The sequence below is a fragment of the Lepidothrix coronata genome, unplaced genomic scaffold (genome assembly GCF_001604755.1).
Source record: "Lepidothrix coronata isolate B3197 unplaced genomic scaffold, Lepidothrix_coronata-1.0 Scaffold54, whole genome shotgun sequence".
In the NCBI taxonomy this organism is placed as follows: domain Eukaryota; kingdom Metazoa; phylum Chordata; class Aves; order Passeriformes; family Pipridae; genus Lepidothrix; species Lepidothrix coronata.
Genome location: NW_016690234.1, coordinates 558996 through 581961, shown reverse-complemented (window position 1 = coordinate 581961; position 22966 = coordinate 558996). Strand labels below are relative to the sequence as shown.

Genomic DNA, 22966 nt, shown 5'->3' with positions numbered 1-22966 from the left:
TCTACTGAGCTTGACTGGAACAGAGAAATTAAAAATCCACATTGGATTTGTGCTGGTCCAGGGGCAAGAACAGCAATAACTAGTCAGTCTACCAGTGGGAAAAACGAGTCAGGGAATCACTAGTACTTTTATTGGGTTGGTAATGAGGCGTTTTTGTGCTGGTTTATATGTATCTAAATATCCTACTGTGTTCGCAGGGATCTGTTTAACCAGCTCCTGGCGGGACCTTTGTGTCATGTGCACTTGAATGTCCAAAAAAAACCCCTCCTCTTCAAGAGTCTTTGCAAAGAGTAAAACCAGACTCACAAACCGCAGGGTGGGTTCCCAGGGCTGCAATCACAACGTGTCGTTATTTGGCTCATTTCGAGTGTGCAGAGACCATTCAAGAGGGGAAAAGTGATGACTAAGGACCCAAAAGGGAAAACCAAAACAACAAAAAAAAGGAAGAGGTGGGAAGATGATGGACAGTTACTGTGGAAATTTAAATTTCAAAGTTCTCCTTTCCCCTGTCCACCCATAGCCCTCTGCCTGGAAAGGGAAAGGAAGGAAAAGAGGAGGAAAAGCTGCAACAGGAGGGAATCAGACCATGTAAGGAAAAGAACTGAATTTAACTGGCACATGCTCTAATCCTTAGTTTATTTCTGGTTAAAAATATAGCAATCCAGTGCAGTGTAATAAGAAATCTGCTGAAAAGGTAGCAGAGAAACAGCTAAAACAGAAGCAAAGCAAAGCTGAGTCCACAAATCCGGGCTGTATCCAACAACTCTGGATGTGAATGTCCAGGAGGGATTTCCCCCTCCTTTCCCACCCCCCCAAATATCCATGTGAGGGTTTCATCCCACCCTCGGGTGCTGCCACACTCGCACAGAGCTGCAGTGGGGAGAACTGAGGGTGGAATTTGGTCCCTGGACGTACCAAATCCCAAAGGAGCCACTGGAATTGTGCCTGGTGGTGGTGGATCACCGGCAAAGCCGATCTCCACCTGGGGGGAGGGAACAGTCCCTTGGGAAAGCGAGGGGCCATCGGCCACTTCCAAGGAATGGAGCTGAGACTGCACTGGGATTGGGACCATGACAGCTCAGAACAGGGATACGGCATCTTTAATGAGTATGCAGATTATCCGTGGGGAAGGGGAGGGGACAAAATCAAGGCAGGCATAGTACAAAGATGGTAGAAACAAATTAAGTGACATAGAAAAAAAAAAAGAAAGAAAAGAATACATCCTTAGAGGCTGCCATTGCCAATGATGGTTGGTTGGATTTTCTTTTTTTTTTCTTTTTTTTTCTTTTTTTTTTTTTTTACAGGGACATGTTGGAAGCTGGAATATACATCCTGCATTACAAAGTGCAAAATACTACATGCTCAGAGCCCAAGCATGATGTCTGAAACAGTCCACAGCAAGATGTAAGAGACAAACCCACCACCCTCTCCCTCCTCTCTGGGACATGCTCCAGTGCTCCTCCCCAGATGCCTTGGAAAAACAGGTTTATTTTTGCTTGGTTTTGTTTTATTGTTATCCCAAGTGGGTCGGAATTGAGCCCTCTCTCCCCTGTCCCTCCCCACCAATCTGCTCCCCGGCATCTCCGTGCACACGCTTTGGGATGGGATGGGCTGGGATGCTCCTCACCAGCACGGCACAATGACCAGCAAGTCGGGTTGCTGACGGTGCCTCCAAGGTTTTTTTTTTGGGAATCCAGGGACACGTTTTTACCCAGGAGAAATTGGCTGTGAATTAAAAGTAGCACTGGGTGTTTTTCCAGCCTTGCCATGTCGGGGAGCAGCCTGGGGAGGAGGAGTGAAGGCAGGAGGGTGGTGGGCCTGCTGCTCACACCTCATGTTCCCTATTCCCCCCCTGCCCCAAGGAATTTTGGGAAAGGCCAATTGCTGCTTTGTTTTAAAAACAAATACCAAAATAGGGCCCCTTCTCCCATCTTTTCCATCCAGACAGGGTTCATGCCTTCCCTGTGCTCCTTCTCTCCTCCTTCTTACAGCAACATTCCTCCATTTCCAAAGGAAGAAAAGCATGGTTTTGCTTTTCTCTCCCATTTGTCATTAAAGCTGTTGTGGATTTCCCTGGGAAACTCAGCCTGGAGCGTCCCAGCACCCGTACATACATCAAACAAACTCTCCCCATGGTCCCCCCAGCTCATTTCCAGTTTGGGGTTCATTACTGTTGTTATGACCATATTTTTTTTTTGGGGGGGGTGGGTAAGGGGAAGGGAAATGAGGTTTTCTTTTGTTGGGATTCCTTCTCATCCTTCCCAGTGTTGGGGGGGCAGAGTGTTGATAGCATTTTGCCATGCCACACAGCATAGTGTTATACAAGCAAAGAATTTTGGCTAAAATCCAAAAAACATTACCCAGGAAAAAAGGCAAACTGTGAGTGAGACTCGATCGTTTGTTGTTCTTCTGTGAAAAGACTTGGAAATTGTCGGAGGACAGTTCGAGTTATGATTTTTCCCTTTGTTTTGTTGTTGTTGTTTGGTTCCGGTTTGTTTTTGTTTTTTGTTTGTTTGTTTTTTTCCCCCATTCATACATGTAACTGTTATTTTTGCAAACAAGACAGTCTTGAATTAGATGAAAAAGTTAATAAACAAAATGGCGACTCCAATATTTAGTAAGATCACCATGACTACCAGGATGGGAGCTGAACCCTGGAAGAGAAAGAGAAGGAGAGGAGTTAGAACGTTGGAATTCTGCCCAAGGCTGCCCTGTAGCAGGGTCAGGAGCTCTATGGGGTCCAGGCAGGTCTGTGGATGGGCAAACCCTGATTGACACCCCAGCAAATGATCCCAGAGTGCCCAGAAACCCTCAGTGAATTTTTTTAGGCTACCAAGCAAACACCTGGATGCACCCACTGACCAAGACATGGACTTCCCTGTGTCATTCCCATAGGAAATCTGGCCTTAAAAAAATGAAATTGGTTGTCAATGAAAAGGAAGAAAAAACCCCATTTATTGGATCATACAGGTGTTTAGGGATGGTTTGGAGGAGTCTCCACAGGACATTTCCCAATAAACACAATTGTTTCTCCAGGCCTTCTGGTGATGGCAAACATCAGGCCAGGACACAGTGATCTGTGTTCAGGCAACATCTTGGGAAAGCTGTAATAACCTTTTCTGATGTTTATAAGAACCAAATAAAGCTCCTGGGAACTACCTGGAAGTGTTCAAGGCCAGGTTGGACAGGACTTGGAGCAACCTGGGATAATGGAAGGTGTCCCTGCCCATGGCAGGGGGTGGGACTGGGTGGTCTTTAAGGTCCCTTCCAACCCAAACCACCCTGTGGTTCTATGACCCTACAGCTGATGCAGTTCATGTAGGGGGTGGGCAAGGAGTTGATGTGTTTCCCTAAACCAGGAAACCCTGCCACAGTGTCCGGATTGTGCAGGGCCCCTGTTCTGTGCAAACACCTCACCCACAGGCCCCAAAGCTGCAGCAGAGGCAGGAGATCCCATCCTGCCTCTGCTCAGTTCTACCTTAGCACAAACCCTTGTAGCCAACCTCACCCTCCGACAGCTTCCAAAAATTCCTGCTTTCCCACCCTCCCTTAACGTGGCAAAGCCTGTCAGGATGTGTAATTAGTCCTTAGGTTTCAATTAGGACCTTTACCATCCATCCGACATCGTTTCTCCTGTTGCCCCCCCCCTTCTGTTGCAGTCTGGATGGTTTTTTCCCAGCAGCACTTCCCAACTCCACACGAGGTAAATAGATGCTGCCACAGCTCAGTATCTCTGGAAGATCAGGCCCTGGAGAGTCCCAGAATCTGGGTCTCGGGTACAGCAACCCAGACGCCAGATGGGCTGGTGAGAAGCTGACGTGGCAAGAGCAGGCAGAGGGGTTTGTCTTCATTCCCTTCCTTCCTTTTTGTCTTCCCCAGGGATGCACTGACAGACCAGCCCATCCCTCACACAGGTGGGGTCTGGCCCAGGTCCCGAGTCTCCCTGGGGAGGGACAGGTGCCCTTTTCCCAGTGGATCTGCTGTGACAGCAGGTGGGATGGTTCCCTGAGCCCCAGCCCCTCCTCGTGCTTCGGGTTCTGCTGTAGGAACATAAAAATTCCATTGCAGCCTAAAAAATGATCTAGACCTCAAGTGTCCACGTGCATCTGCCAGCATGGACATAAAACAGCAGGTCTGGACAATTTCCATGGATTTATGTGCCCTGTTGATAGACATTTTAATGTGCCTCAGGTAGATCTGCAGGAACTAGGGCTCATAAGACAAGGAAATACACTGAATTACCTCTCTCTCTGGGCTACTTCTCAAGAATATTTCTGGCCTTGGGCAAATGTGAAAAGCCCAGGACTAAGAAAAATTGCTCAGCTCCCCAGGATTAAGAAAGGCATCATTATTTTTTAATCACGTGGTTTGGGAGCCAATTAATATTAGTCCTTGANAACCAAATAAAGCTCCTGGGAACTACCTGGAAGTGTTCAAGGCCAGGTTGGACAGGACTTGGAGCAACCTGGGATAGTGGAAGGTGTCCCTGCCCATGGCAGGAGGTGGAACTGGATGAGCTTTAAAGTCCCTCCCAACCCAAACCATTCCATGATTGTGTGATTCTGCCTGGAAACCATTGCAGGAACCCTGGCCCATGGAACACCCACTACAGCCTGGGCTGAACATCCCCCCAGGAGCATCCATTGCTTTCCACTGAGCATAAGGACAGCCCAGACAATTGTACGGGACCTGATGAGGATGGGGCTCTTGGACCCCGTTAGAATCCCAGGAATGACAGAAAGGGACCCCTCAGCGTGGGGACTGCAGACAACCCTCCAACACATCTTTGTGCAGAACATTGGTCAGAAAAACACCCATGGCATCACCTTATCCCTGTCACCCCATCCCTGTCACCCCATCCCTGCCTCCTCATCCCTGTCACCAAACATTCCCCGTCCCAGAATGTTAACGTGGCTCACACCAGGGTGAGCAATCTTGTGTGCAGGTAGGTGGTAGCTATTTCTTGGAGTAGCTGGGATCCTCAGCTATTCCTGCTGCAGCCGAGCTGTGCCAGCTTTAACCGCCTGGAATGCTCTAAATCCTTTCTCCAGGCTCCCGTCCTCCTCCTAATGCTCCTGTGGCTGCTGGGAGGGCTCGGGGCAGGGGTGGGTGCCCTTTGGGAGCTTTCCTTATGCCACTCTGCAGAGCTGCTGGAAAATAAAAGGCAAAAACACTCTCCTTGCTGACCAGAGCTCGTTTCATTCCGAGCAGGCTGATTCAGTTCGCAGTTGGGAGTGGGTGGGAGCGAGGATGCTGGAGCTCGCTGGAAAGGCATATTTGTAGCTTAGCAACAGGGTCAAAGACAGCCAACCAACGGAGGGATTGTGGAGAGCCTCTCCTGGCAGCCAGGTATCCACGCCCGGCTGCTTCCAAAGGCAGAAACCACCCCCTTGTTGCCAGCCCTCCCCCTTCCCCAGCCCGGCCGCTGCCAAGCCCCGCGCCGGCGTTATTGGGATGGGGGGGATTAGCTGCATTTCACAAGATTATTGGGTTTTACCATTTCTGAGCCCGTGGTAATATAATAACAGATTGCAGGCGATTAGCACTGTCATTGTTGCTGTTGGCAGGGCACAGGGACACAGGGAATGCTCTCGGATCCCTCGGCCCCGCAGCCAGGGAGGGCTCAGCCGTGCTTCCATCGGCCCTGGGCCACTCAGTGGTTGAGTTCCCTGCCAAAAAAGCGGCAAATATTTGTGCCCTTGCTCTGCTCACACCACTAGACCCTTCTAATTCCCTGGTGTTCCTCACAAATGCTTTGGGATGGACCTGCTGGGCTGATGGAGATCACAACCCTTCGTACTGGTGTTCACAGGATGCTGATGGGATGTATCCAGGGATACACTTCTTTGGTCTCTTCTCCCAGGTAACAAGCAGCAGAATAAGAGGAAACAGCCTCAGGTTGCACCAGGGGAGGTTTGGATCGGATATTAGGGAAAAATTCCACACCAAAAGGATTGTCCACCCAGGGCAGTGGTGGAGTCCCCATCCCTGGAGGGATTTAAAAGCCCTGTGGATGTGGCATTTGGGGACATGGGTTAGTGGTAGCCTTGGTGGTGCTGGGGGATGATTGGACTTGATCTTAGAGCGTTTTCCAACCTAAATGATTCCACAGTTCTGTGATTTACACACCAGTCCATCGAAGCCGTGCCCTCACCTGGAAGAATGGGGGGAGCCAACACCCACTTCCATCGGCAGCGCCTGCCTTCCCCTGCACGGATGTTTTGCTCGGTTCCCTGGCTCAGTCTGTGCCTGTTTGCATCCTGCATCCCCTTTTGCAGTGCAGAGGCAGGAGAAAATCCTTCCTTTGCCACTGCATGGGTGGGATCTTCCACATTTGCCAGCAAAAGCATCCCAGGAATAGGATGACCAGGGAGGGGAGGGGTCTCTGTGAACTGAACAGCTCTGACTGTCTGACAACTCACAAATTCTGCTTCCTTTTAACAGTTCCTTCCTTTTTAACACCCTCGTCCCTGTGCCAGCTCCACGGAGGGCTCTCCAGGCAGGAATGGCAGGTAGGGCTGCTCCCCCGGTGTGGGGCTGGAGCCCTGCCCATGGCAGCTGGTGGATAAGCAGCTTTGAGACTCCAAAGCTTCTGTTTTAGCTCCAATTATGAATCCTGCTGCACCTCTAAACCCTTATGTCTGGCTTATTTCTATCTTGTCAGGTCTTTGTGCCTTCACCTCTGCTCAGAGGAAACACTTGCCCTTCTCTCCTTTGATGGCCTGGGATATGTGTCATCCAAGAAGTGATTCCTGCTCGATGCCCGGGCAGGAGATGAATCAGTTCTGCAGCTCTGCTTTGGAAGAGATGTTTTGCTGAGCCCAGCCTGACCATAGGTCACTGAACTCCCTTTTGCTGCAGTTCCAGTCATTGTTTTAGAACAAGTGGCTTTTACAACTCTTCCCACCACATCCCAAGCCTCTAACAGGAATCACTGCCTTTGGAAAGAAGAGACAGAGCCCTTGATTTGAAACTCTGTGTTGTCTGGTGGGGCTTTATCTCATCTTTAGCCTCCTATAGAATCATGGAACGGTTTGGGTTGGAAAGGACCTTAAAGATCATCTCATTCCAACCCCCTGCCACAGGCAGGGATCTCCTGGAGCCCAAAGAAAACCCCGAGGCCAGTTGGGCCTATTTCCTGAGCTGGGCTTTGTGTGTCAAAGACAGCAAGAAGCTCTGACACTCCCTTTAGCCCTGCAATAGGAAATTGTGAAATCAGGCTGTCAGGAGCTGGGAAATTTGGTTAAACCACCCTTCCTGCCAGCCAGGAGCCAGGCTCGGCTCTGGAATGCCATCCTGCCTCCCAGCTCCGTGCCCGCCCGTCCAGAACCCGCTTCCCTGGGAAGCAGACGCCAGTTGGCAGCGTCCTCTCACCCAATTTTAGCTGTCTAAATGTTAGACATCCAGCCTGCACTCCCCATCCAGGCTGTCTGGAGCCCAAGTGACGTGGGATGAATCCCACCCAGCATGGCTACCAGCCTGGCTTCAGGAAAGGAAACATTCCAGCGAGCTCTGGTGTGCCCAGGCATCCTCTGGCGAGAATTTCACCAGCAAATCCAGGCTGGGACTTTTTATTTTTATTCTATATAACTAGATCCTGGAGTGCTTCACAGGAGAAGGAAAACATCTGCCAAGGATGGGCAACGCACATTAGCTGGGCTAAAGGGTCCTTCTGTATCAACAGGGAGAGTCTCCAAGGAATTCTTAGATTTCATTCCAAGCTTAAAGAACAGAAACTTAGACCTAAACTCATGGATACACTAAAATATGAATAACCCCTTGCTATATGGCATAGGAGTAATAACAGTAATTGGAGCTGTAGAGTAATTTCTGCCCCTCTGTCTTGTTTGTTTTTATCCTGTAACTGTTGTGTAGCAACTCAAGAGTCTTACTGGGAATACGAGGGACAGCTGGTTTACAAATGCAATTGTAGCATAATTAATTTAAGCATTAACAATCCATTATTATCTGTTATCACAGGGTACAAGCTCTGCCTCTCTGCCATGGAAACCATAGTGCAGGTTACCTAGGAATCCCTCTGGGATCTATTAAGTGTAATTACTAAGGACTTGGATCAGCAAAAAAAACTATATATGCACCATTTTCCAGCCTCAGCACTGCGGAAAGTGCTGCAAACTTAGCAGCTCCATGACATTTGTGCTGAATTGTCACATAACTGCCAGGAACAGGCTCTGTGAAATGGGTGAGGAGCATTTAGCAAAAGAAACATCAGGGATTCACTTTGCTTTCTCCAGTGGATTGCAGCATCTCCCGTGACTCCAGGAAGGGGCCCAGGAGATGCCAAACGTGCCTGTGTGAGTGAAACTGAGTTGGATGGGATGGAAAACCCGCTTCTGGGGGGAAATAAGGCTAAAAACATGAGGATTTATCCCAAGAGGGTGCCTTGATTTATGAGGATTTATCCCAAGAGGTTAGTGAACTGGTTTGTGCCCCCTGGTTCAATCCTCAGTTTAGAGGTGCTGGGAGAGAACTCTGTCTACAGTTTATGTGTGTTTGGAGTTCTGTGTGTTTAAGATTTTTGGTTCTTGTGCACTCAAAAGTTGGTGTTTGACCCCAAATTTTTCCAAGCTAAACAATGTGGAATTGGGCTCAAACCCTTAAATTGAATCCAGGATGACAAGAGCAGAGTCAGCAAGGTGCTCTCTCAGGAACATCAAAGGGCCCTGGAGATGAAAAAGGTTTGAAAAAGGACCCTGTCGAGCGAAACATCCCATTTCTCTGTGAACATTATCTACCTCCTGTTGTTACACGTCACACCTGCGATGCCTGAACACGAGAGAGATTAGAGCAGGAACAGTTTCTGGTTATTATTTGAGACAACCCCAAAAAGGTTTGCTCTGCACACACTGCAGCCCCTGGGGCGACGCTCAGCCCCGCCTCATTCCAGAGGGGTGAGAGGATGGCAAGAGGGCTCCTCTGCTTCCTTATTCCCATGTAATTATGGCTTCTATTTGTCTGGACACGCAGGTCCCACGGCCATTTGGGATTAGGGCTGAATCTGGTTGAGATGAGAGAAACAAGGAAACCCAGGGATGCCTTTGTTAGGAGACCTGGGGATGGCTCCCGATGGGGAAAAAAAAAAATGGAAAAACCTGAAGCTGGAAGACTAAAACCCCAGGGATAAGCCATGGGGTTCAATCCCAGGGAGGTTAACGCCAAACAAGTCCCCAGGTGCCTTTCCCAGCAGACTGGTCCCAAGGCAGACAGATGGGAGCATCTCTGTGCACAACCCAAACAGTGGGTGCCTCTTTGGGACAGAGAAAACACCCCGTTCTTATTTTTAACTCATTTTACAATCTCTAGGGCTAAAAGTGCCCAACTTCTCTGAAGAAAACACACCAGCTCGAGGTCAATCCCTTCAAGAATAACCCCACAGCGCTGGAAAAGGGGAGCATCCCTCACGGCATCAGTGGGGAGGTGCCATTTCTGGCGCTCCATCCCCTCTTCCCCGGCCCGTGCCGGCCCGTGCTGAGCCCCCTGCCCTGATCCCTCCCTCGGCTCCCTCCGGCTGCGCGGAGCACTCGGCAGATCCCTGCTCCTGCTGCAGATTGGCTGCCTCCTCCTCACTTTCCCCAGCGACAGCGAAACCTGCTCGGAATATCTCGATGGCAAATACGCCCCTCGCTCGCCGCGCGAGGGAGGGAGATGCTGCAGCCGCTGGAATTCCTCCCCGCCTCCCCCGCGGGGACCTGGGGGGGACAGGGGGGTCTCTTGGAGATCCCTCACCCGGGAGATGCCTCTGAACTGCCTTTGCTGCAGTTTTTTTCCGCGGGTCTGTTTGCGGGAGGAGGCAGCAAACAGCTGAGAGCGCTGGGATTTTATCCGCCAGCGTGTGACGGTGCAAGGAAATGTCAGGGGTGGCTGGGGTGGGTTTTTTTTTTTGGCTCCTGCCCTCCCATCGGTCTCGATGCGATGAGACAGTGGGATTTTAAAGGGCCAAGTCTCGAGCCTACTCACGTCTCCAGGGTGCCTTTAAGTGAGACCACGACGTGTCCCTGGAAGTCTCCACCTAAACGGCCGTGATTGCTCCTGCTAAACGAGGACAGGCAGATGAATCAGGCTCCGTTCGTGCCTGAGCACCGGCCCTTCCCGCGGGCCTGCTGAGCTCCTCTGTGCCCACAGCCCTTCTTTTCCCTCTCAGAAGCTGCAGATGTTCAGCACCTGCAGAAAAGGAGATCTGGTCTCTATTTTCCCCCCCCAGCCCTACAATGTGCTGTGTTTTGTGCTGATGGATAAAAGGGTTGCTGGCGTTTTAGAATGCCACTTTCCCTTCTCAGTCTCTCAACAATTCCTTTTTTCCTTTCCCATTTTAGATCTCCTCAAAGGCTCCAGGAACCTGTGAAGCATCCAGGCACAGGCTTGAGCTTTGTGCCTTATGGGCCTTTAAGGATGGAAAGGATGGTGACGTTCCTATAAATCCCTTAATCCGACAACACCGACACCGGTCCCGGCACGTTGGTTCCCATTTCCCTCTGCCCCAGCACTGACAATTGATGGGAGTTTGTTCTGTGCATGAGGGGTCAGTGCACACAGAGACACAGAGAGATCAGGTGGCTTTAAATGTAATTTTAAAGCGTTTGTGTGGCTTCAGCACTGGCTCAATGACCCCAAAACCCCCAAATCCCCTGAGAGCGAACACCAAGCAGGGCTGAATTTCATCAGTGTTATTGAGTAGTGGCCTCAAGAAATGACCTTCCTAAGAGTATTTTTCAATTACTTACGCGCAGCTCCAACAAATGGGAGCTTCTTTAAAAGGACTGGTGAAAAATGACAGAGAAAAGTTCCCACAGCTCATAGAGCAACCTGTAAGTCTGACTCCTCCCTGGAGTGTGCATCCCTACGTGTGCAGGGATGAAAAAGGCTGGATACAAGGGACCCCACAGCCTCCAGCTGGTCCAAGAAATCAAGAGCACTGTTTTTTTGGAATGTGTATTTGTAAGCCCTGCATCCTGAGCCTTCTCTGGTGAGCACTGCCAGAGGTGTGCCTTGTCTGGAAGCTGGAGCTGGCACTTCAACACAGAGCCAGCTCACTGGGCTCATTGATGGCTTGTGTAGAGCTGGTTTATGGCAGATTATTTTTAAAACAAGCTAAGCTGGGAGGGTGACCTCAGTTCGGCACAGGGATACTCCAGGTAGGGGCAAAAATAGCCCTACTCAGCTCCAAGCATCCTTCCTGCTCATTGGCAGGCACCTTTCTGGAACAGCCCAGCTGCCTGGGAGATGAGAAATGCCCTTTGCAGGGAGCAGCTTCCCAGATGGCAGTGCTGTGGATCCCAGGGAAGCAGGCTGTCATGCAAGCTGAGGCAGTGTGGGCACACACACACACACACACACACACACACACACACACACGTGTGCACGGACATGCGTGTGCAGCCGGCCCTGCCCCGGAGCCTACACTCACCAGGGAGAACGAAGGGAAGGGGAATTTCAGCCTAGTGTGAGAAATGGAGATTTTGGGGAAACTGGGGAGCCTTCATTCTGTGTGGAGAGAGCTGGAGCATGAGCAGGATGCAGTGGATTTTTGCAGGATTAAGCGTGTGAATGGTGAATGTTCCGTGTTGCTGAGCACACACACGGAGGTGGATGTGGGGACTGTGGGATAAATCTTTCCCCCTTAGTCTGACCCTCCTCTTCCTCAGGGACTCACTACATTCACTGAAATTTGAAATGCTTTGAGGGCCTTGATGGCAGGTGCAGGCAAGGTCATGGGTTTAGGCAGGAGGTTGGAACACACATCCCATTCCTCTCCTACACCTTCCCCTGCTCCTCTCTGACCACCCCCTCCCTGCCAGGCCCCTGGAACCAAACCCTGCTAGCACCGTGCAATTCCTGCTAGAACAAATTGTTGCTGGCATTGTAGGTTATTTAAATCCACATATTATCTCTTCCTCTGTATTACATTAGCTTCCTCCCAAACCTTCGCCATCTGTTCCACCCTCGGTTATGAATGTGAGAAAACTGAACATGCTGCTCCACAGCTACAGCACTTCACAAGTATGATGTGCATCCTAATGGCTTTTCCATGCGCTTTTCCATGCAGGCTGTGCCCCTTCCCTAGTGCCCAGGACTCCCTGGAAATAGCCAGTGATGTTGTGTTAGTGGCTATTTTCCTCCAGTGTTGTGGAGGGAGGTTTATGTGTGAGGTGGAAGTCTCGGCAGCGTGTCTGACATGGGGTGGGCGGGGAGAGACCCCAGGACTGTTTGTGCCAGCGATCTCCTGAAGATCGTGTGGCTCCCAGTGAGGAGAAACTGTGGTTTCATCCCTCCTTTGTGATTCATGTCTCTCCCAGCTCCCTGCTGCCACGGGAGGTCATGTTGTCAAAGATGCTGCAGCATCTGTGAGTCCCACGGACTTCAACAGGGTTGGTGTCTGTGCAATTACTGCTGCTGCTCTTCCCCTGTGAGAGCCTGTCAGGCTCCTAATGCTGCCTGTCATGTCTCCAGTGCTTCCAGGCATCCACACAGGCAGGTAAGGACAGCCTGGATGGTTCAGCACCCGCGGGTTGGCTCAGTGGGGTGTGCTCAGGGCTGAATTCACTGGAGCTCTGTATTTTCAGGGCTGGCAGGACGTGTCCTGCAGAGCAGACACCAGCACACTCCGTGCTCAGCTCCCCCTCAGAGCCGTGTGGGTGCTCCTGAGCCTGCGCCGAGCTCACAGGATGAACAGGAAGGCAGAAAGCTCAGGGCTGTGTGTGTGTGGGGATTTATCCACAGCCACAGCAGGGAAGCTGTGGCAGATCTGTAGTTTAGTCCTTCCTGCATCCTGGCTGCTCATGGGCTGCAGATGCCACCACTCTCTCCTCTCTCCCACCTTTGGAGGTGCCAACACCTTGGCTGTGCTGGCAGAGCGCTGGAGGAGCAGGGATGCTGTAGGTATGGCAACGGGAATCATCCCTTACACACCACCATGCCTCGAGCCCAAATTTTCAGCGTGACTGACAAATCCATTTCAGTTCCATGACCCCAAACCACCAAGCACCATCCTCTGCTCCCCTGACAGGGAGATTTAGCTCCTTTCTTCTGCCAGAGCCTGAAATATCACTGCCTGAGCACTACAGGTTTTCCATTTCTCCTGTGTAGGTCTGGGACATCCAGCATGGGACCTGCAGCCCTGCCCTGTGTTTGGTGCTGACTCAACAAGGGGCAATTTGGGACAGTGGTGGCTTCCTCACTGCTCCCATCAGACCCCCATGAACTCTTCCAGCAATGCCAAAGCAACAGGGAGAAAAGTGAGCAAGTAAGGAAGCTTCTCAATGATAAATCCAGGAATCATCAAAAACCAGGGTGGCAAAGAACCTGAAAATCACACAGCTCAGCCTCCTCCCAAGGAGGTTCAGCTCTGCCCAGGTTCCATCTGAGCTGTTGATGTACAACCAGGTCTTAGACCCCCTCCTCCTCCCATCCACCACAGCCTCCCCAGGCAATTAATTACAGCCCTCAACTCATTAGCGATGGCTAATGGCTCACCCCTCCTCTAAGGCTTGAATTTAAGCCCATTAATTCTGTTCATCGAGAACAGATTATTCCCTTCCACTTTGCAGCAGCTTTTATGTGTTTGAAGATCACTCTGTCTCCTCTCCTCTGGCCTGAACACCTCCTGCTCTTCCCAGCAGTATCCTTATGCCCAAAGTATCCTTATCCCTCCCAAAATGAGGAGCCCAGGGAGGGATGTCTCACGAGGGATTGTCCTCCACACACTCCTGGACCACCGTGAAGTTCTGTTGCCATCACCAAAACACAAGGAATCATCACCAATGCCTCGTCTACTCCTGCAGCTTTTCCACCAGATTCCCAGCAATAATGGATTTGTACCAGGAGCTGGGCTGCAAAACAAACTCAAACTTGCTGCTCACATCCTCCAGTGAAAATCTTGCTGTTCCCACCACAACAGCCTGCAGGGAAAACCTCATAGGATGGGAGAAGTGAGGAAGGGGGGATTCAAGGCAAAACCCAACAATAATTCAGGTTTTTCAGTTTTCCTTCCCATCCCAGACCCACAACAGCACCAGGTTTCTCCACCAGATTTCCACACACAGTTTCTCCTACTCACCGTACTGGATTTGAGCGCATCCCCACTGTCCTCTTCAGATTCTAGTGCAACAGGTAAAGATTTCTGTGGCGGGGAGAAGGTTAAGTCCCACCTTAGTAGCCGAGGTTCAGCTTTGTCCCCGAATCTCAGGTTTTCCAGTTTCTGCACCGTGGGCTCTGCAGAGGAAGCTGGCCTGAAATTCTCTTTGTTCTGGGACTTAGACCTCAGTCTCTGAACCCCGAAGCCCCGCTCTTCCCCACGGTGGTCGTCAGCCATGCTCCTGCAGCCTCCCCCTTTGCTGTAGTGTCTTTTTTGGGTGTGAATCTCTTGCATATAAGAATCCATCCTCATGAGGGGCTTCATCTCCATCTCGTAATTGCTCATCTTTTCCTCGTCCAGCTCAAGCAGTTTGGAGCTCCCTGAGCTGTGGTTGTGGGACCTGTGGTGGGAAGTCCATGAAACCGTGGCAGGGGAATCTGTCCACCTCTCTCTTTGCTTGTGGTTGGAGGCCGAGTGTTTGTGTCCTCCACTCCGACCTCTGTAGTCTTCAGGGGCGGGGGCTGCCCCCAGCTGCCCGGCGCGCAGGGTCCCGCTTCTCACACCGCGCGTCCCGCCGGCCTTCTCTTCGCTGCTCCAGCTGTTGGGTCGCAGGTAATCCCCGCCACGCCCCTCCAGCAACATCTGGATCTCCCCACCCCTCTCTTCGTCCACCGAGACCTGCCTGGAGAAGTGGGCGCTCTTGTTCCTGCAGGAGGGGCCCAGGGGGGGCGTGGAGGAGGGGCTGGCAGGGAAGCTCTGCAGCGGGCTGTCGTCGGGGGTCAGGTCGGACGGGGTGGTCCCTTTGCGGTACAGCTCGGGGCTCTCCTGCTGGAGGGGGGTCCCGGTGGACAGGACCTCAATGTCGTCGCTCGAGTTCTGGCGCTTCGGTCTCTGGCATTCGAGCCCTTTTTGTGCAGCCGTGAAGGGGGAGGAGAAAGGGGGAGAGAAAGGAGACAGGGTTATTTCTATTCTGTGGGTGCCCGCCGGGGTTTTCATCTCGCAGAACAGTGGTGGATGGTGGGGAACAGCGGGGTGGGATCGGGACAGCAGCACCACAGCACAATAAACATCTGCTGCCACTGGAGCAAGAGAAAGGCACCGCTGCTTTGACACCAAACCTGCCCTCACATCACCCCCAGCACCTGCAGAGCTGCCCAGTGCGAGCGGCTGCAGCCGGCACGGGAATGGTTTTGTAGCCCCAGGGACATGGGGAACACACTAACAATGCAGAGCTGCTGCAGGGGGTTAGTATGGTTTTTTGGGATCCACCTGATCACCTTTTCCCATCAGGTCCCCATCTGGAAGCATGAGAAGGGAAATGTATGATGTGGCTGGTGGCAGCTCACAGCTCACCCTGTGCTCTGTGGGTGTGCTGGGCATCACTGGGATTACCCCATGAGTGCTGGGTGCCACTGGGATCACTGTGTGCTCCTGGACACCCCATGGATCATCCCATGCCAACAGCCCCCACACCTCTCCTGGATGGGAAACACCTCAGCTTTCAACTGTGAGCTGCAGAAGGGAAATCTCACCTCAAAGGTTTCATAAGGAGATGGCCACATCAGATGTGCAAGGAAAATCCCACAAACCTTTTATCCAAGAGCTTTCCTGTCCCACACAGACCAGGAGGACATGGACATTTCCCTCCTCAGCCCCCCTGGCTGTGCTGGAGAGGACACAGGTGGCTGTGCCTCACATACACAGGCAGGACCACGTACAACATACACCATCCTCCTTATTCCATCCTGCTGATGTCTCTTCATTCCCTTCAAACCCAGAGATTCCCCAGACAGTGCCTCCCTGGGGACAGGGACTTCTAAGGGACTGGATGTCTTCTGCTGCTGAAGGAACACTTCACTTCTCTGGACAGTAACAAAAAAACTCCAACTTGTTAATCATTGATGAAACACCGAATTATTTCAAGGCGGTTCAAGCTAATAGTGGTTAATTCTCATTTTCCCCTCTCAAGTTGTTCCCAGCTAAAGCCATGCTAAATTATGGGAATAATTTGATAAATATATTAAGTGCCTAATGCCCCTGAAATGCGTCTAATTGCGATTGCCATGGCCAGACAAGAAATGAGGCTCCAAAAGGAAGAGCTCAATTTCTTGCCACCGTTTAAAAATAAATGCTTGGAAGTGCCTGCTCTGATCTTTCCCCTTCTGTTGAGGAATTTTCTCTTTCACATCTTTTTGGGGAGCTTCTGGTGCTGGGATGTGCCTTCACCCAGAGCTACTCCCAAGTCCCACCACGTCAGGGTTGGGATACATGTGGGGCACATGGGAGTGTGAGGATGGATGTCCCCATCAAAGCTCTTACAGGGGAGGTAAATAGTAACAAGCTTAGAAATCTCCTACTGAAGCAATTTATAGAAAATGATCTCCTAATGACTCAATTTCTGGAGACAATACTCAGTTCAGCCTTAGTTTGTTCCCTGTGTCCCTGTTTGTATGTTGGAGACTGAATTTCCTGGGATTTATCCAAGGCTGCTGAGGAATCCTGGTAGTGGTGGGAAATTGTTGTGAAGGACCAAGGTGGAGCTCACCCCCTCTGTTTTCATGCAGAATAAATGTCCCTGGGATAAAATACAAACTGATTTTGTTGTTCAGACATTCCCGTTCCAGCCAGCCTTTGATACCACAAATAGGAAACTGAGGCACAGAGGGAATAAAGGGCTTTGTATGAGAAGGTTGGAAAGCCACCTGTCGGAACGGGCTCACCCAAGACTTCGCGTGTCCCCGTTTGTCTCAGGAATCTTCCACAATTCTGGTCTCCAGGGCTTTTGCCGGAGTTCCAGAGATTTGAAAGCTTCCCACCAGCTCCGAGGAGCTGATTTCCAGTGGCACAACCAGCCATGGCCTTGCTACACCCACCACTCCTGCACCTTCCCTGATCCCCAGAGCCCCACAACAGGGGCAAGAAAGCCCAGTGATGCTCCAGCATCCTCACCCTGGAGACCCACATCATGTTATTTAGCCCCACCTCATCCTAAACGTTCCCCACCCACACCTGCAACGAGCTGATCTAACTCTGCCTCTCCATGGGTTAATTCCCTGAGTTTTGCAGCCCCTGGCTGGGGCTCTGGGAGGAGCAGGGATGAGGATGACTGCCCCCCAGTCCCGGAGCCCGCAGGGATCCAGGCGTTTCCTCCCGCAGGAATCCGGCAGATGCACCGGTGCCGTCCTGCCGGCTTTCGACACCCGAGGATGTGCAACAATTATTCCGAGCTAAAATTAGTCGTGGAGCACGTGATATTCCTGGAAGAACGGCTGTGAGAGCGCGAAGGAGGGTGGGGAGCACTGACTGTGGATTTCCAGCAGGATTGAGGCAGCTGTGCCCAGCCCAGGAGGCTTCAAAGCCAAACCCGTGCCCCCGGGCACCCGGAGCACCCACGTTTGGGATTTGGGTGCGGTGCTGAGCTCCTGCCTCTGACACTGGTGTGCTGCTCTCACCTTGGGGGACTCGCTTCACCAGCACCACGGACTGACCCTGCTGCATCCAGGACCCAGAGAGGAGCAACCACAGGGAGAGTGATGGGGGTGGGAGAGATCCCTGTGGCTGATGGAGATGGAAAACCACAGGGGAGAGGATGCAGGATACTAAGCACGGATATTTTCATTGTTCCCAGGTAAACACCTTTACCTCGCCCCTAAAGGGGTTGTTGGAGCCTCTGCCTGAAGGTCTGGAGTCCTGTTCTGCGGGAATGACCAGGACAGGATGGTGGTGGATATGAACCCCCCTGTGAGTGCCTCCCAGCCCCCCCAAAACCCTGCAAAGTGGGGACACCCAGCACCCACAGCACTCACTGGGCAAGGTGGGTGGTACCCAGCACCCACCACACTGCAAGGAGCGCATCCAGCACCCACGATGCTGTGCCAGGAGGGTACATCCAGCACCCATGGTGTGGGTGGCACAGCACCCACCACAGTGTGCACAGGAGGTGGCACTCGGGACCTGCAACACCCTGAAAGGGAGTCACATCCAGCACCCACAGTGCTGTGCAAGGGGGGCACATCCAGCACCCGAATCCTGTGCAAGGGAGTCAATTCCAGCACCCACAATCGTGCAAGGGGGGCTCATAGAGCACCCACAACCCCGTGAAAGGTGGGCACATCCAGCACCCGCAGTCCTGTGGAAGGGGGGGCACACAGACCATCCGTGGCATTTGTGCAAGGTGGGTATATCCAGCACCTGAATCCTGTGCAGGGGGGCACATCCAGCACCCACGATCCTGTGCAAGGTGGGCACGTAGAGCCCCTGCAATGCCGTGCTGTGTGGTGGCAGCTCCCCCACCCCTGTTCAGCCCCCCCCCAGCCCGTTTGCAGCCTGAGGTCCCGAGGTCCGTGGGGTGTCACAGCCATTCCCACTTGTTATGTGCCTGAGTCGCTCGGGAGGCGCTTCCCCGTTTCCCGACACATCTCGGATGATGTGTTTGTTTTTTAATGTGCTCTAAGTGGAACCGCCTCCCTTCCCCTCCCCTCACTCACTCCCAACCCACCCAACCGGGAGCACCAGCCACACGAACCCCGGCACAAGTCAAGCGCCGTGTCCCTGTCTAGAGAGGTAGTAAAAAATGTATTACCTAAAAATATCTTTCCAAGAGGTGATTTAAAACAGCAAAGTCTCTTGGCAAGAGGAAATGGAGATGAGGAATATCTCAGGGCTGAAGGAGCCCCTGGGACCACACAGACCTGCGAGAAAGCTCAGATCTCTGATGTACAAATTGCACCTCGGCAGGAGAGATGCTGGGGGGGTGGGGTTGTTCAACATTCTTCAGCGAGCACAGAGCTGCGTGGGGCTCTGGTGCTCTGCCAGGGGGATGCTCCACCATCCCAAAATGCCCATGGATGTCTCCTAGATGGGGATCTGCCCCAGCTCAGGCAGGTCCATGGCTGGAGTCAGCCCCCAGACCTCGTCTGGCTCATCCTGCTGAGCCATGGGATGCCCCCGGCCACCCCCACAGCCTCTGTGCCATGGGTAAGTGAGGACTGGGGCATGGGCAGGCTGGGCCAAAAGATCCAATGATCCCTTTTCCCATCCTCAGAGAACGTGAGTCACCAGCACCAGCTCCTGGAGCGATTAAGCTGAGTGAGTAATCTTCAGTTAGAGAGCTGGGAGGGGGAGACAATAATGACAGACACCTCCCAATGTGGGCTTGGTGCAGGAAAACTTTTGAATAAACCCAGTCCCATATATTAATTATTATGTTAATTATTGCTGTGGGGACTTGGAGTTTCCCTGCAGACCCCTGACCGACCACAGCTTTGCTTCAGCTCCCTCCTCCCTGAGCCTTTGCTGGGCCTGAACCTCTTGCCAACGAGCACAAATCTGGACAAACTGAAGGAATGCTGAAGAAGATGGAAGGAAAGCAGGGTTTGCCACCAGGCAAAGCTCAAACACGGATTTTCCAACACCTTGGCACAAGTACATGACTGATTTGCACAGCCAAGGGAAGGATCAGGTCTTAGAGTGTGCTGGTCCAGGCATTCCAGAGAAATCATGAACCATACAAGCCATGGGTGTAAAATCAGTGGTGACCCCTGGGACCATCTGTGTTTGCATTTTCCATCCAGAGCTCTTGTTGTTTTTTTTCTGTGCAACCATCACAGACTATGAACTGAAAAAATGGGAGTGTTTTGGTGTGAAAAGAGGAGACAAAAAAGCCCTGAACAAGGTGGAAGTGTTGAAGATTGAAAGCCTTGAGCTAAATCTCCTGAAAACTGGTGTTGCTGAGAGGTTTCCCACCCCAAGAGTCCTGGTGAGGACTGGGAGCTGTGGGCACAGACCAAGCCTCTGCTCAGGGCTCGTTTTTGGGGCGTTTAGGTCTCTGCAGGGCTCAGAACTGACCGTTTTCCCTGTGCTGGAAGGAAGGCGAGAACTCTTTGGCAGTGATCCTGGCGATCCGCGCTTCCTCCTGAGCTTTCTGCGCCGCTGTCACAGCCGCCTCTGCCTTGGCCCTGGAGTGAGAGGTCCTGCAAGGCAACAGGAGACACAAGGACCATGTTAGGCAGCTCCTCCTTGCATGGACAACCCCAAATTGCCCCCACAGAACCCCTTTGCTCTGAAACCCTTTGATTGCGGCAGAGGAGCTGTCACGGGGACCTTGGGGCTCACTGAGGAATGAGGGATGTTACAGCAACAAGATGTTCATGAGCTGCTTCCCAGCCTGGAAATCAATTTGGAAACAGGAGCAGGATGCTTTGTTCCCCCAGGGATGCATCACCCCAGAGCAGGCTGGTCCCCTCCATCCCACATCCCTCCGTAGGGGATCCCAGCCTGGCAGCCTCTCCGTGCATCTCCCACAAGCCTCTGGAGCTGAAGGCCTGAATTTAAAGCTGGTTTGTTTTTTTTTTAACCAAAACCACTTCCTTTGGGATGCAAAGAGGAAGATTTCCGTCCCTACCCCCACGTTTTGCGTAAAACGCTGGCACTGGTACCACCTCCACCACCCCTTAACACATCTTTCTCAGGGCATTCTTTTTGCTCTGGATGAACAACTGTCCCCTGCACTCACCAGTGATTCCCCAAATGCTCGTGTTTGATGGCATTTCATCCCATCACTCCGGATTTACACCCTCACACAGCCTCTCTGCGAGCATCTTCCGGAGGCTGGTTTGTCCCTTCCCCTTATCCGAGCTATCCAGGCACTTTTAAAAATTCCTGTTCCCACCCCGGTGCAGGCAGCACTATAAATAGCTCAGCTGATTTCTTTTCCCTCCAAAATCAGGCCCTCCATCTCCTTTAATCATTTTTTTTCTGCTGCTCTCTGAATTCCCTCTAATTTCCCGACATCTGTGCGGGGAGGAGTGCCACTCCTGACAGGCTCCTCGAAATGGAAAACAGGGCCAGGAATGTGCCTGGCATCCCATCGTGTGGAACAAACCAGGGCTATGAAACAGGGGGTGTGTGACTGTGTGCTGTCACCTCCCTGAGCCCGGAGAGACACCTGGTTCCCGCTCCCGGTGCCGTCACTTGTGTTCCAGTGCTGACACTTTCCAAGTGTCCTTGCTTTAATAAGTGCTTTATTTACCTCAATGGGCTTATTTGGAATAGCCCTGGAAGTGGATCCAACTCATTTTCCAGAGCTGTTGAAGGTGGTGGAGGGGCTGTGGTGATGCTGTTGCAGGTCCCACAGGTCCTCTGTGACCAGTGCAACCAAAAATTGGGTTGAAATGGTTTTTTACCCACCTTGAGTCCAGTGCTCTCTCTGCTCAACGCTCGTGCAGGGTTGGAGGAGTGGACAAACATGTTACAGCCCATTCCCTGGCAGGTATCCCACTTCTCTTTTAGGAGGAGCAGGGATGCTCCAAGCAGGAGGTGAAGCAAACTGCTAGGAGAGGAGGCACAAACTGCTCCTGTTTTTCATAGAACCATGGAATGGTTTGGGTGGGAAAGGACCTTAAAGATTACCCAGGTCGACCCCCTGACATGAGCAGAGACACCTTCCACTAGCCCAGGTTGCTCCAAGCCCTGTCAAACCTGGCTTTGGACACTTCCAGGGATGGGACAGCCACAGCTTCTCTGGGCAACCTGTGCCAGGGCCTCCCCACCCTCACAGGAAAGGATTTCTTCCCAGTATCCCATCTAACCCTGCCCTCTGGCAGTGGGAAGCAGTTTCCCTTGTCCTGTCACTCCAGGCCCTTGCCCAAAGTCCCTCTCCAGGTCTCTTCTAGGCCACACTTTTGGCACAACGTGGTCTGTGGGAAAGGCTGGGACATCAGACCCACTGATTAAACCCCCCCAGTACCAAGGATGGGGCCACTTGAGGCTTGAAATTCAGATACTGACACTGAGGTTGTTAAACATCTGACACCTTCCACGAGAGCCTCCCAGAGATGTGGATCCAAAGGTCCTTCATCCATCTATCCCTTTGCTGTCTCCTGGACTGAAAATTGCAGATGAGCCTGTCCCTCCCATCCTGCAGCACATTCCTAGAGCAGGCTGCAGGTCCCTGCTGGTTTGATACAAAGGATTAATAACGTCTGAGAGCGTCTGGACCGAACTCAGCAGGCAGGATTACACTCTGCCTCCTGAAACTCTTCCCTGGAGAGGCAACTGGAGGCACTTATCTGTCACTGCCTGCCAGGGAAGGAGGCTGGAAGTGCAGAACAGCAGCTTGTGCCATCTCCAAGGGTCGTGGGGACACATGGAGGTGTCTGCAGAGCAGCAGGAGCACACATGGAGCTATCACCCAATTCTGGGATTGTGGGATCGCCCAAGCTCTGCTCCTCTCTACAGGATTTATCATCCCCTCCCTTTACAGAATCCCAGAATCAGTGAGGTTGGAAAAGCCCTCCAAGACCATCAAGTCCAACCTGTGCCCGATCCCCACTTTGTCACCCAGCCCAGAGCACCGAGTGCCACGTCCAGTTGTTCCTTGGACACCTTCAGGGACTCCACCACCTCCCTGGGCAGCCCCTGAGCACCCTTTCCATGGAGAAATTCCTCCTGATGTCCAACCTAAATGGGTTAAAATCACCATCCCTGGAGGGACCAATGCATTTGTGTCCCTGGAAAACTCACTCCAGTGACCTCTGGGCCAGTTCATCCCACGATCAGCCCAGGAAGAGCAGCGAACTTTTGAAAGCTAAAACTCAAGGCTTTGGCTCAGAGAGGGTTAAAAATCAATCCCATTAATTAAGCCATCTCTGATCCCAAATACCCTGGATTCCCCCAAAGCGGATGGAAAGCGCAGCTTAATTGTTTGTAAAGCTCCCTAAGACGCTGGGGGAGGGGGGGGGGAGCCGCTGGTGGAGTGAAAAGCAGAATTATAGTGATCTATATGTTGCATAATAAAATACATCAGTATTCCCAAATAAATGCAAGTAATCCAGTTAGTGCTTGCATGACTTTGTCACATCCCAAATTTAACAG

The 22966-nt window shown here is 52.0% G+C and overlaps 1 protein-coding gene across 1 annotated transcript in view; it reads right to left on the bottom strand.

Moving 5' to 3' along the window:
• Positions 1-606: 606 nt before the first annotated feature.
• The window catches only part of JPH3 (junctophilin 3), a 57676-nt gene continuing 35316 nt past the window's right edge, over positions 607-22966 (bottom strand). Inside the window, exons 3-5 of the mRNA XM_017816337.1 lie at positions 19940-20064; positions 14075-14997; positions 607-2654 (exon numbers count right to left, since the gene is read on the bottom strand). Of these exons, the coding sequence (XP_017671826.1) occupies positions 2574-2654; positions 14075-14997; positions 19940-20064 (1129 nt within the window). The 3' untranslated portion in view covers positions 607-2573. The remainder of the gene's footprint in view (positions 2655-14074; positions 14998-19939; positions 20065-22966) is intronic.